The 15,031-nt window shown below is 40.0% G+C and overlaps 1 protein-coding gene across 1 annotated transcript in view; it reads left to right on the forward strand.

The window, feature by feature from the left end:
• The first annotated feature begins 3,677 nt into the window (after positions 1–3,677).
• LOC132404131 (transmembrane protein 120B-A-like) overlaps positions 3,678–15,031 on the forward strand; it is a 41,100-nt gene continuing 29,746 nt past the window's right edge. The window contains exon 1 of the mRNA XM_059988195.1: positions 3,678–4,229. Within this exon, the coding sequence (XP_059844178.1) occupies positions 3,981–4,229 (249 nt within the window). The 5' untranslated portion in view covers positions 3,678–3,980. The remainder of the gene's footprint in view (positions 4,230–15,031) is intronic.

Below are 15,031 nucleotides of genomic sequence, written 5' to 3' on the forward strand. Positions count from 1 at the left end.
TGTTGAATCCAATTTACTACCTCATCTTGAGTGCCAAATTTCTTTACCAGCCTCCCATTCAGGATTTTTCAAAGCCCTTGCTGAAGTATCTTTGCAATTGAAGATGATCCTGCAATGGTGACCAAATTTTGGTAGAGCGGGAACCAATACTGTTTAATATGTTCTAGCCAGATCTTAATGGCTAAAACAATTGTTTGTTGTATCTGGGAAAACGGAGATAAGAGCTGTACAGGAAGAATGATCAGAGTTAGAGATAATAATTGTTTTATTAAGTATTAACTTGGAGGGAAGGATTGAGTTGAACAGATCAGTGGCTGCAGGAGTATCACGATGAACAGCAAGGCAAAGCTGTGAACTTGAATATACAGATGTAAGTAATTGGGAAAGATGATAGGGAAAATTTCTAGGAAGCATAAAGAAAAAAAAGTGGAAGTGTAAATTGAAGTAATGGGCTTCAGCCTAGAGTGGCACCAAAACATAAGAAAAAGTTGCATGGTCTAAATTATTTAGGATTTTAGTATAAATAAATTCTAGGAATACATGAAGAATAGATAGGAGAAAACAGTTGATGTGCTGAGTTAGAATCAGAATTCCCATATGGTAATAAAACTATTGTAGATCGAATTGACTCCACATGGAGCTCTAAGAACTGGTTATATTCTACAGAGTAATGCAACAGCCAAATTAAGACTAGAAACAGTCTGAACCATAAAGCATCAAAGAGCGCTGAAGTTATATATTGTAGAACAATAATTAGGGGGCTGGAATGTAGGAGCCATGCATTTCTGTGCTTGGTGTTTATTATGGTAACTCGTCACATTAGTGGGATCAAGGTAAAAGCAAAGGGATTAAGTTACCATAATAAATGCACAGCACAGAATACATGGGGTACAAGTGCAATGTTAAATGACTGTAAATTTATTGCATAGCAGAAAATAGAAGGTGGGTGAAATGCTATAAAATCTGGAAGTATCAAGTACCTTGGCCTTGATAATGAAACTAAAATGGGAACTTGGACTGGGACTGAAGCTGAACAACTATTCCAGCCAAAAATATAGCTGTAGAACACAGCAGACAAAATAGAGACTTATTACAATATAGCACATAACATTGCAAATGTTTTGCCTTCAAGTATTTATGCAATTTCTTTTTAAAAGCCCAAAGTTCAAAGTAAAATTTATTATCAGAGTACGTACATGTCACCATGTACAACCTTGAGATTCCTTTTCTGCAGGAATACTTAGCAAATCTATAGAACAGTAACTGCAAACAGGATCAATATTCAACCAACTGTGCAAATTCAAATATAAATAAATAGCAATAACAAGCATGAAATAACAAGATAGAGTCCTTAAAGTGAGATCATTGGCTGTGGGAACACCAGAAGTAGATTGAGTGTCGTTATCCCTTTTCGTTCAAGAGCCTGATGGTTGAGGGGTAGTAACTGTTCCTGAACCTGCTGTTGCAAGTCCTGAGGCACTTGTACCTTCTACCTGGTGGAAGCAGTAAGAAAAAATCATGGCCTGGGTGGTGAGAATCTTTGATGGATGCTGCTTTTCTATAGCAATGTTTCATGTAGATGTGCTGAATGGTTGGGAGTGTTTTACCCATGATGTACTGGGCCATATCCACTAGCTTTTGTAGGATTTTCTGCTCAAAGTCGTTGGCGTTCCCAGGCCGTAATGCAGCCAGTAAGCACACTATCCTCCACACATCCAAAGTCTTTCCGAAATACCGTATGCATTTATCCCTGTTTCAGAGCAGAAAATACAGGTCATAAAGAAAGTTTTTTTATCCATGAAACCTCTGGCTCCTTAGATAATTATCTCAATCTTGCTTGTTTCTGCATCGCCTAATATATTCACTGTGAACCACTTGGTGGGAGGTCATCCATGTCATTGTGAATAGGCTATATTTTTTTGCAGAAGTTCCCATTAGTTCCACTTCCTGTGACTAATGGAAACCCCCTTCCAAGAATATATTTTGTCAGGACTCCACAAACCGAAGATTCAAGATTCAGATTTAATTATCGAAACATACAGTGAAATGCGATGCTTGCATTAACAGCTGACACACCCAAGGATGTGCCAGGATATGCCCACTAGTGTCACCACACATCCCGATGCCAACATAGATTGCCCACAATGCTCAGCAGAACAATACAGAACACGTGACAAAATAACAACAGAAAAACAAGGCATTTGTAACAGAGGTGTTCAAATGCGAGAAGTGAATGAGACCAACTGCATACAGTTTCAAAGATACAGCACAGCAAGATGAGTTGAATAGCTAATATCTACAGTGTATTGCAATAAGGCTTCTCTGGTCTAAGTTACAGTTGCTAAGTGTCTGCTAATTTGAACAATCAATCCATGTTTTTCTGAAGTCTTTTCATTGAAATGAAATCCTTTTCATTGTCTACTGGAGTTTTGTGTTTCATGTTTGTATATTTTAAGTCATGTCGTCAAAAAGATCATTGTCCTAAGAGATACTCCTGAGGTATTGTTCACTTTTCTCCAATGTGATAAACAATCAGTTTCCACCATTCTGTGCTTCCCGTTTTTTAGCTACTTACTGATCCTTTAATGTCATTGGATGTAATTTCATGAATAATATTACTTTAATAATCCTGTTCTGGTTTCTGATAATTAACCTATACTTTTATTCCAGATTATTTTCCTATTTTAGGCTGATTGGCCTGAAGTTGTCAGGTTTATCATTTTGTCGTTTCTTTAATCAGGACTGCATTATTTGCAACCTTTTTTGGGCTTTGCCACCCAATCACATCTAACAAAGACTGGAAGCCAGAATCTCTTCAATCTTTATCTGTAGTTCCTTCAGAAACCTCAGAATAGGGAAACAGAAGATAAAGAACAGTGGTAGGCATTCTATTGTGCCATTCAACATGATCCTCCATCTTCTCACTTCTCTCCTCATACTTCTTGCTGCTTACTGGATCCAGGAACCTATTTTCTCTTAAATATGTTCATCAACTTGGCCCCTACAGTTCATTATGTAGCTAACTTCACAGTTTCACTGCTCTCTGGATAAAGAATTTTCTCTTCCTCTCTGCCCTAAATCTCTTGTCCTGTAATCTGAGAGAATGATCCTTGATTCCAGGTAGTCCAGCAAGGAGAACCACCCTCACACCCACTCTGTCAGAAGTTTGTAAGTTACATTCCTATCTAATTTTTCTAAACTCTGGTGAACATACACCTGGGTGACTTAATCTCTTCTCACTCAGCAATCCCGCCAGTGCAGAAGCCTTTTGCCACATTCCTCATAAATGCATCCCTTCTTACTTAAGACCAAAGCTTTGTACAGTTCCACGACTGGTAGAATTTTGAACTAGGAGAGATAATCGCATGATTAGAGGGCAGTCATTTTAAAGGTGAGGTGAGCAGGAACTTCTCAGATTCTTCACCCTGCAAGATTGTGACTAGATTATTGTTTTTTTAAAGAAATAGAGCATGACATTGAGAATTATAAGGAACTGGCACAGAAGAGATGAGAACTCGGGCAGGACAGCCATGATCATATTGAATGCCAAGGAAGTCTGGGGCTGGTTAGTGTCCTAGTCATGCTGCAGTTGTATGTACCTAAGAATACAAGTGTGATCTCAATAAGGCTCAATATAATTGCAGTAAGGCAACCTTTTTCTTGTACTCCTCTTGCTTTTCACAACGCAGCTGATAACTCTCCTTCAAAGTATTTCCTGCATGTTCTGTTGCAACCATCTGATTAATTCTGTTGCATGCTGTAATTTCCGTTCAGCTAATTTCGGTTTTTTTTGGATGTATGTATTAATCTACAACTACTTTTTAGAAAAAAAGAGCAAGGCAAAGATCCTTCTAAACATTAAAAGGCCGTATTGCAATATGGACGCCTTCCGTGTCTGCTGGTATTTAAGTACTGGAGCAGGCCTTACGGCCGTTGGAGTCTAATTTGTTCCCTTAACATGACCGATTCTGACGGTGGCGATGAATTTTCACCAAGGCAGCGGTGGCCAGGGCCGAACCTCCGCCCTGCAGTTCGGTTTTGTGGAGGGCGGCCTCCCGAGCCGGGTCCCGGCGCGGCCGCTCGGCCGCCGCTGCCGCTGCTGCTGCAGTGGCCCGGCTGACGTCATCGCGATTTCCCGGCAGCCCCGGTTGCTAGCGGACTGGACAATGTCACTGCAGCGCTTCCATGCTGAATGGCAGGATTTAGACAAAGAATTCAAGCAACTTCAGGTAAATGTTACTCCCTGCATCAGCTGGGAGGCGGCGGGGGAGCGAATATTAAAAGGTGCATCTTCTTGTCCGGTGACACTGGTTCCGCCGGAGCAACTAGACGCGACTTCAGCTTTGTGATGCTGCTCAGTGCTGAAATCTCACATTGGCGCTTTTGGTGCTCCCTTTGGCTTTTGTCTCTGCCGGTAGCACAAATTTCAGGAAGCTCGGAGCCGGGAGGCTCTTCTCGACTAGGTGTGGGTTTGAAACATAAATCTGCCTCAGCTTCATTTAGCGCGGCCAGTGAGAACTATATCGTGATTGATTTCTTCCCGGGGTCATTGTATCGCAAATTCATTTATTTGCCAGAATTTCACTGATGCCAAAGTTCCCCGGTGTCAATGTAAAGCGATACAAGCTGGATTCGTGATCAATCGTTAGAACAGTGCTGTCAGTAATGTTAAGTGAATTCTTAAAGCCTTCGTTGTAACCGAGTGCGCTTTTAATCGCTTGCCGGTCGAAAATATTTAATCTGGTCTGTTAATTCTGAATGTTTTTGCACCCATAAAAAGGGATTCAAGATACGGTATAAAAATAGGATATGTTCATAATTAGGGGAAGTTTATTAAAATTGTGACTGTGTAAGGCCATACGAAATAGGAATAGGAGTTAATCATTGGTTTGTTGCAGAACCTCCGCTTGTAAATCAAGTCCAAATTTGATCTTGGAAATTTGTTCCAGTATGTTTTTACAAATGATAACTAGAATCATGATATATGGGACAATGTTTTCTTAACAGGACAATGGTAATGCTGTTATCACCTTGTATAAAACATTGTTCAAGGACTATATACCTGGAGAGTGGTAGAAAATAGTGCTGAACATAGCATGCAGCCCTTGCGTATAGGACTGCAGGAAGCATGACTGTAAAGCCATGGTACAAGGGTCACTCAAGTTGCAAGTGAAAGGTGAGGGAAGTGTTGTAACGGGAAGAAGAAGGGTGTTCAGGCCAATATCACATGACATTTTATATGCTAAAGATTAAAGGACAGTTCGAAATTTACCTCCTGTCTACAATGCTTACTTTGAATTACAAATAACTTTCACATCCTCTTCTTGATATCCACACTTCAGACACTCAAAGTGAATGTTAATCACCATTGTCTGGTTTTATTACAATTAATGTTGTTTTAGGAATCTGTTGTCCAGAGCTGCACTTTAAATTTAATCTGCAGTCCACATTCAGGCCTAAGGATTAGTTGCTGAAGTTAATACTTTACAGAATATGCCCTGACGGGAAGGAAGAATGGATACTGTTCTCTGCAGGCCTGAGCATGAGGGTCAGAGGCTACCTTGTCTGCTGTGAGAGCCATATTTAAGAATGTATTCTTGGATATGAGTGGAATTTTCTAGGAGCGGAGCACATCACTTCCAGTGGCATGGGTAGAATTAAAAATGGATTAAAAATGTTGAACCACAAAGGCGGTGATCTCACTGTCACTGAACTGTATGGAAATTAGCATTGTCATCAAGATCAGAGGGCAGAAAGTAAGGGTCACAAACTGCGTGGGAGAAGTGGGTAACACACACAGTGCTGGGGGAACTCAGCAGGCCAGGCAGCATTTATGAAAACAGTCGATGTTTTGGGCTGAGTCAGGAGTCTAGCATCTACAGATTTTCTCTTGTTTGTGGGAGAAATGGGTTTCAACTCAAATGCACGGAACTGAGGAAAGAGGGACCTGTTCTATCAGGACAGACTTCAATTGATTTGGGAGTGTTTGTTTATTTAGAGATAAGGTGTGAAATATGCCCTTATGGTCCTTCAAGCCATGCCACCCTGTAAGCCCGATTTAATCCCAGCATAATCGTGGGAAAACTTAGAATGACCTATTAACCTACTGACCAGTAAGTCTTTGGACTGTGGGAGGAAATCAGTGGACCTGGAGAAAACCCATGCATCCCACAGAGAAGACATACAAACTCCTTGCAGACAACGTCGGAACTGAACCCCGAACTCCAACATCCTGAGCTGTAATAACATCATGCTAACAACTACACATCAAATAGCCAGTGTTGTAGATGGGACTTTTCAATCAGAAGTACCTAAGGTAAGGGTTTGAGTGGAGGAAGTATTTTAGCAAGTTAGAGAAAGAACAAGATGATACAGGGGAATAATATAAAATATTATATGTAGAAATATTAAATATAAATATACATTGGGGGTGGTCTTGAGTTAGGAAGTGCACTGTATGAGAAGGATTTGGGTGCCCTAGTAGACTCATCACTGTCCACATCTAGACAATGCACAGAAGCAATTAGGAGGGCTAATAGAATGTTGGGCTATATAATGTGCACAGTGGAGTTCAAGTCCAGAGATGTTCTCCTTAAGCTATATAATGCAATGTGAGGCCATCCCTTGAGTACTGTGTATGATTTTGGTCTTCATATTTTTTTGAGGAATGTGAAGGCACTGGAGAGAGTCCAGAGAAGGGTGAAGAGACTCATTCCAGGTTTGTAGGGTTTGAGCAATGAAGAAAGATTGAAAGAACTAAAATCTTTTTAGCCGAGGTAGACGTAGAATGAGAGGGGACATGATAGAAGTGTTCAAAATCATTAAGGGTATAAGTAAGCTGGATGCCAGCTGCTACTTCAAAATTAATCCATCATCAAGAACACGGGGCCATAGGTGGAGACTGGATAAAGGGAGATTTCAGACTAACATCAGGAAGCATTTCTTTACACAGTGAGTGTAGACACATAGAACAAACTACCTAGTTGTGTAGTTGAGAGTAGTACCTTAGAGACGTTCAAATCTAAACTTGATAGTTATTTCAACACTCAGTGTGAAGAAGAATTTGACAAGCTTTGCTGGGCCAGATGGTCGGTTCTTGTCAAAAACTTTCTAATGTTCTGAAGTGCGCTAGAAAGAGGCGGAGATGACCCTGAGAATTAAAGCAGAGATAAAAAATGAACAAAGACAAAATTCAAGACTCCTTTTTACATTTCTGCACCATTTGCAACAGGGTAGATAAATTGATAGCACAATTTGATTTTTAATTATTTGACATCTATTACAGGGATGTGATTATATAGTGACCAAAGTTGGGATCCTTCACATTCCGGAGGGATGATTTTGTTTCAGTAGTGAGAAATAACCTTGATGGAATCATTTGGATGAAGATAAGAAATGGTAAAGGGAAGGAGTTATTGGTGGTGGTTTATAGGTCTCTTAAGAATAATTGTACTGTAGGATAGAATGTAACTTCAAGATTGTTTAATGTCATTTCAAGTAACAATTGTAAAGGAGATCAAAATAATTGTTACTCTAGATGCAATGCAGCACAAAAAGAATACAATAATAAAAACAATAAATATAGATACATAGGATTTCTTATACATTGATTGTAGATCGAGTGATGCTGGGTACAGGAGTGTCTGCATATAAGCTGACTGATAGGAAATGACAGAGTATTGGGAAATAGTGCGGGCAAGGAAGGAAAATTCTGAGTAATCATTTGTGGTGATAATAATTTTAAGGTTGATAAATCAGATTGTCAGAAGTAGCCTTGGGGATGAAAATATTTGAATCTCTTTCTTAGAATAGTGTACTGTGGAACAAACCAGGAAACAAATTGCTTTGGATCTGGCATTGTGCAATGAGGCAGGGGTCAATTATTTATCTTGCAGTCAAAGATTCTCCAGGGAAGAGGGATCATAAACAAAATCTTGCATATGGTTTAAGAATATGGAACTTGGGTCTGAAGCTAGTGTTTTAAATTAAAATAAAGCGGTCCCTAGGTTAATAACTGTTCTTGAACTTGGTGGCATGGGACCTAAGGCTTCCTTACCTTCTTCCCGATGATGGTAGTGAGAAGAGAGTATGGCCTTAAAGGTATGGGGTTCTTTGATGGATGCTGCTTTCATGTGCAGCATTTCAAGTAAAAGTACTCAGTAGTGGGGAGGTCTATGATGAACTGGTGTCTTTTCTGTTCCTGGGCATCAGTGTTTTCCTACCAAGCATGATCCAGGCAGTTAGGATATTCTCCACTGTGTATCTATTGAAATTGGTTAGAGTTTCTGGTGACATCCCGAATCTGTGCAAACTTCTAAGAAAGTAGAGGTGCTGTCATGCCTTCTTTGTGATGGTACTTATGTGCTGGTCCCAGGACAGATCTTCTAATAGGATAACACCAAAGAATATAATGCTATTGACCCTCTCTACCTCCGATCCCTAATGAACATCAGCTCATGAACCTTCAGCTTCTTTCTCCTGTAGTCGACAATCAGCTCTTTGGTGTTGCTAACGTTTTTCGAGAGATCTTAAATCTCTCTCCTTTATGATGATTCATCACCACTTTGACTTGGCCAACAACAGTGGTGTTGTCAGCGAACTTAAATATGGCATTGGAGCTGTACTTAGCTGCACAATCATAGGTATAAAGTGATTAAAGCAGAGGCTTAAATACATCGCCTTGTAATTGCACCTCTGCTGATGGCGAGTATGTCGCCAATCCATACTGACCGAGGTCTGCCAGTTAGGAAATTGAGGATCCAGTTGCACAGGGAGGTATCGATGCCCAGGTCTTGGAAATGAGTGATGAGTGTTGAATGCTGAGCTGTAGTTAAGATGACAGACAGATATCAACCAAGTAAAATTCCTCTGAATTGCATCTACTACATTTAAATATGAAGACAAATACAGTATACAGTAACACACAAAATGCTGGAGGAACTCTGCAGGCCAGGCAACATCTGTGGGGCAAAAAAGTACATTTGACATTTTGGGCTGAGACCATTTGGCAGGGCTCCAGATGTAGTTTAACCAATGTCTCACAGAACTGAAACAAAACTTACTTTTTTTTTGTGATCAATCCCCCTTGCAATAAAAATGGTAACTTCCTGTTGGCATTTATAATTGTTTACTATATCTGTAAACTAGTCATTTGTGAATCATATTTAATAAATTATTTAGTGATACAGCACGATAAGGGCTCTTCTGATCCATCGAGCCCATGCCGCCCCATTGCACCCATGTATGGCCCTTATCGTGCTGTATCACTGAATAATTTATTAAATATGATTCACAAATGACTAGTTTACAGATATAGTAATCAATTATAAATGCCATACATCTTTTGCGATATGGGAAGAAACTGAAGCAGCCAGAGGCAGCCCTCACCATCACAGGGAGAACGTACAAACTGCTTTTAGAATTGAAGCCGGGTTGCTGGCACTGTAATGGTGTTACTCTAACCTCTGTGTGTACAGATCCCTCTGCATGTGAGCTCTGCAATTCCTGAGCTAACACATCTATTCTGAAAGAAAAAGAATAGAAACATTTTCACATTTTCCTAATTGTACTTCATTTTCTAGATCTCTGTCCTCCCATTAAACCTGTTTCCCTATTGTGATCTATCTGTGTCTTCTTTGCGACCTTTCCTATCTTCCTTTGAGTAAATTTCACTCCCATCTTCCAAATCATTTATGTAAGTTAAAAATGCTGGGGCACAAACACTAATCACTGAGGAACATGAGTGGTTAAATTTTTCCAAAGAGAAAGAGAACCAGTTATGTTTAATTTTTTTTCTGTTAGAGCATTGGCTGGCTCTCTTTCTGATATGTTACTTCCTAAACTATAAGCTTTACTGTAGTATCCTCTTGATGAAGCACCTTGTCAAATGCCTTCTTGAAAACTAGGTATAAACATCCACCTTTCAGGATATGCATTATTCCTTCAAGGAGCTCCAAAAAAATTACTTAAATGTAGTTTCCTTTCTACAGCTCTCTCGTTTTCCCCTTTCCCATCAGGCGATACAAGCCTGAAAGCACGTACTACCAGGCTCAAGGACAGCTTCAATTGATAAAATGGACTCTTGACCTCTTAATCTACCCCATTTTGATTTTGCACCCAGTTGCCCATCTGTGCTGCAGTTTCTCTGTAACTGTTGCACTTTATTCTGCACTCTGTTATTGTTTTACTTTGTACTACCTCAAAGTACTGTTGTAATTAACTGATCTGTATGAACAGTATGCAAGACAAGCTTTTCATTTACTTCTGTACATGTGATAATAATAAACCAATTCCAATTCTAATTCCAAAACAATCTGATTCACTGTTTCTAATTTGGGAGAAGAAATTACCACTGGCCAATCTCAGGTAACAGTAACTTCAGATCTTCAACCATGTTGCTGATTCTAAACTGGCCTCTGAACTGGTCTAGCAAAAATTTAAGTTGCATTCAAAGTGCTACAATATAATAGAAAATTGAAAGTGGATAGAAAGTGCAGAAAAGGGTGCGAGGAATAGTGCATATTAATGATGGGCCAGTCTGGCGAATCTCCATGGGACCACATACATGCTAAGCAGCATACAATATGTTTAGGCAACTGTGGTGGGCAACTCGTTGGGTAGAATTAAAGGTGAAATTGATATATTCTTGATTAGTAAGTCTGTCAAAGGTTATGGGGAGAAGGCTGGAAAATGGGGTTGAGAGGATGGAATGGTGGAGCAGACTCGATGGACCAAATGGCCTAATTCCGCTCCTCTGTCTTAAGGTCTTAGTATACAGAACTAAGCAACCTAACAAGTAATGGCTCTGCTGCCTCACCCAATCATGTAAGTGATGGATAATTGAGCTACAAAAAACAGGGAAGTTGTTGAACAGAACATGCTCAGTGGTTCCCAGTTTGGGTTTTGCCATGTCATATGATTCAAGATCTCATCTTGGCCTTGGCCCAAACAAAGATTGGGGGGGGGGTGGGTGAGAAAGACTGCACAATAATAATTGATGGAATTTGACATCAAACAATCATGGTAAAAGTAAAGTCGAGGGGCATTGAAAGGGTTGATACTGGAGCAGTTAGGATTGTACCTGTAGCATGAAGGGTAGCTATGACTATGAGCCATAGTCCTAGCATATTAATATAGGTGTTCTTCAGATAGCACACAATAAAACTCCCAACAGTTAAGTGTCTAATGTTTGTTTTCTGGTACACTGGGTTCTGTTTTGTCCTCTAAACTCATCACATTAAGAAGGGTCTCAGCCCAAAATGTCAGCTGTTTATTCATTTCCATAGATGTTGCCTGAGCTGCTGAATTCTTACAACATTTTGTGTGTGTTGTCCTGGTTTGTTTTCCCCTGTTCCCTTTAAACTCACTGGATTCATTGAAAAAGTTATATAGGACTATTAAAATTTTCTTTAAAAAATGTATTGATAGTGGATTCATTGGTTTGGGAAATCTACTAGTCCAGCATTAGCAAAGTCCTGAGGGTGCCATATTATAATTGGACTCTTTCAGTTTTATGTTTTTTTATATATGTTCTGTGGTTTCACACATTCTTGTTGCCGTTTGGCATGATTTGTTCATAGTTTGGCAGGGGTTGGGGTTTAATGTTCTTGCCATTTGTACGATTTTTTTCTGCATGGGGGGGAGTTGATGTTCTTGGTGCCGTTTACATAATTTTTGTTTCACGTGGGGGTGCTGTGATCGATTGCCATTTGCGAGATTTGTTTCTTTTTGTGTGTGGGGGAGGGGTCAATGTTTTTCTCTGAATGACTTCCGTGGTTTTGTTTGTTTCATGACTATCTGGAGAAGATGAATCTTGCAGTTGTATACTGCATAAAAACTTTAGTAATAAATGAACCTTTAATAGGCCCAACCATCTTCAGCTGCTTTATTAATGACTTTCCTCCAACTGTGAGGTCCAAATGAGGAATGTTGACTGATCTCGGTGTTCAATTCCCTTTGCAATTCCTCAGAAAATGAAGCATGCGACAGGACCTGGGCAACATTCCTTCATGGGCTGATAAATAACACAAATAGCTCAAAAATGCCAGGCAGTAAGAGAGAAACAGATCTCTTTTTTTGACATCCGGTAGCATATTCATTGCTGAGTGTCCTACTATTAATGTCCTGGGTGTCACCGTTGAGCAGAAGCTTGGCTGGGAGAGCCTCTTTCCTTTAAGAGTCACTACAAGTTGGAGTCTTGGTATTCTGCAGCAAATGGCTGCCACCTGAGGGCCTTAATCCTTTCCACATTCAGTTCAATTGTCATTCATCCATACATGAATACAGCCAAATGAGACAATGCCACTATGGGGTCAAAGTGCAAAAACTTTTACCAACAGTTTCACACAGTACAGCACACACAAGGTCACAATGGCGGAAGTCCTTGCACATACAAGACAGATTCCTGTAGATTATCAGTAAAATACAGCAAATCAGAATGTGCGCATAGATAGTCCAGAACCTCCCCAGCCCACCGAGATCATCGACTGCAACGCCCGCTAGGTGACACCACAGCTTGAGGCCCAGTTCCAAGCACATTTAGAATATTAGTAAAATACCAGGATGCAGAACATGCATGTGTATAGTCCGCATGATAGAATGCTCTCCATTCGGCCAGGGAGAGTATTCTATCTCTGACATAGAAAGCAGCACCATTCACCACGGGCGAAACAGTGTGCTTTGATACCCTAATGTAGCCATTCTCAATCTTTTTGTCCTGGAAGAACCCTTGAAATAATTTTCATGTCTCAGGGAAACCCCTGTGAAAAAAAAATTATCTCTACAGCTCACTGTACATTACCGTGATCAGTAAATTGTAAATATAATAATTGTCAATGATCTTCTGAGTAGAGAATAAAATTTTTAGCCAACCTTTCTTGGGGGGGGGGGAACAGCTAGTTAAGCTTAGCTTAATTTTTTTGAAATTAATCTCTTTTTTTCCCTTTCATAAATTTTTAAAACTCTTAAGGAAAATCTAATAAATTTCTGTTAAATAACCAGCTTAAGCCAAAATGGGATGTAATTTTTCTAAAGGTAAGTTCAGTAGATTTTATTTAAATGAAAGTTGTAAATTGATTTTAATTAATGCTATTTGGCGCATGGCCCTAGTGGGCAAGGCATCAGACTAGTAACCTGAAGGTCACTGGTTCGAGCCTCAGCTGAGGCAACGTGTTTGTGTCCTTGAGCAAGGCACTTAACAACACATTGCTCTGCGACGTCACCAGTGCCAAGCTGCATGGGTCCTAGTGCCCTTCCCTTGGACAACATCAGTGGCGTGGAGAGGGGAAGGCCTGCAGCTTGGGCAACTGCCGGTCTCCCGTACAACCCTGCCCAGGCCTGTGCCCTGGAAACTCCAGGCACAGATCCATGGTCTCTCAAGACTGACGGATGCCACCACCATTTTACAACATGAAAATTTATTGTAAGTGTTGAACAGTAAAATTACTAAAAGCCATAAGCCAAAGCAAAATGAATAAAAATACAGCCAAATACAACTGAATAAAATATAAAAAAGAAAAGCATAATAAATAACTAAATGAGAAAACCATAAAAAATATGAATACTTCACAATAGAATTCAATTCTAAACTACACAGTTGACTGTTTGCAACATTTACAACAGCAAAACGGCCGGCCAGCAGCTGAGTTGCAGCCCATCAAAATTCCTTCTTTAGAATGAAAATTTCCTCCAATTTTCTACTATACTGGTAGTTTGTTTGGACCGATAAGTCAGTCGACAGTGCGTAAAGAGAAGTTGGGGGAGGTAATTCGGGAGGGAGAGGCTGAACGTCACAGCCCAAGTTGGGCAATTCCATTCAACACTTGAAAAACGCACTTCACTCTCCTCATCAGCCTACCGACCTCCCCTCTGTGCAATACCATGTTCACCAATTATCGATGGCTTCACTTATCTCACATCAAAACCTGAGAAAGGACTCAACCAAATAAATACAGTCATACTGTGCACTGCCATACTGGGCTGAGAGACCTCTAATGATATTGTCGATGGGGCTGCTCGGTCACTGCCCACCGCTGCAAGTGTGTCGGGCAAATTTCAAAAAACAATGCTTATTTTTAAATTCACGATCTCTCACGGAACCCTAGGGTTCTGCAATACCCCAGTTGAGAAATCCTGCCCTAATGCAACACCAACTTCCCTTCCCTCCAACACAGGTGCATGGTGGCCACAGAGTTTACTGTCAACAAAATGCACTATTTACATAATGACTTCCAAACTTATGATCTTGACCACCAGCTTGCAATGATGGCACCAGCTGAAGCTTCTCCTCCAACTTGCCTGTCAATCTGACTGTGTATTGCATCACTCTTCCTTAATCTTTGCTGGATATAAATCGTGTACCTTTGTACCTAACAGCCTAGTTGGAATATCTCTACCTGTAACACTGCAGCAGTTCTTGAAGGGGCTTAGCCACCTCAATTCAATTGTAAGATGGACAATAAATGTAGATTTTGCTAATGATACCTGAAGTGCAAAAAATGTTGTTGCATTTATAACTACAACAAATTACCCTTTATGGACGAAGCTCAACATGACTGAAATGATCAAAAGGATCTAGAGCAAGGGTTCCTAACCTTTTTTTTTAATGCCATGAACCAATACCATTAATCAAGGGGTCTATGTATTGGGAATATTGGGAACCCCTGATGTAGCTAATTTAAAACCGTCCTTAATAATTAATAATTTTAATCCTTGTTTAACTGTGTCTATTACCCTGACATGCATAAGTTATTAACTGGAAAAGTTTCTAAAGTCAATTGATGCTTTACCTTTTAGATAATGACTTCGTAAATTGTCAGTGGAGTTAAATTTTTGTTTTATTTGATTTTGCTTTATTTTATTGATCTGCATCCATGATTATTAGCATCAGCCTACGTCAGAAAGTCTACATGAGTTAGGTGTAAACACGAGAAAATCTGCAGATGCTGGAAATTCAAACAACACACACAAAATGCTGGTAGAACACAGCAGGTCAGGCAGCATCTATAGGGAGAAGCGCTATTGACCTTTTGGG

This window comes from Hypanus sabinus, chromosome 13, assembly GCF_030144855.1.
Source record: "Hypanus sabinus isolate sHypSab1 chromosome 13, sHypSab1.hap1, whole genome shotgun sequence".
Classification (NCBI taxonomy): domain Eukaryota; kingdom Metazoa; phylum Chordata; class Chondrichthyes; order Myliobatiformes; family Dasyatidae; genus Hypanus; species Hypanus sabinus.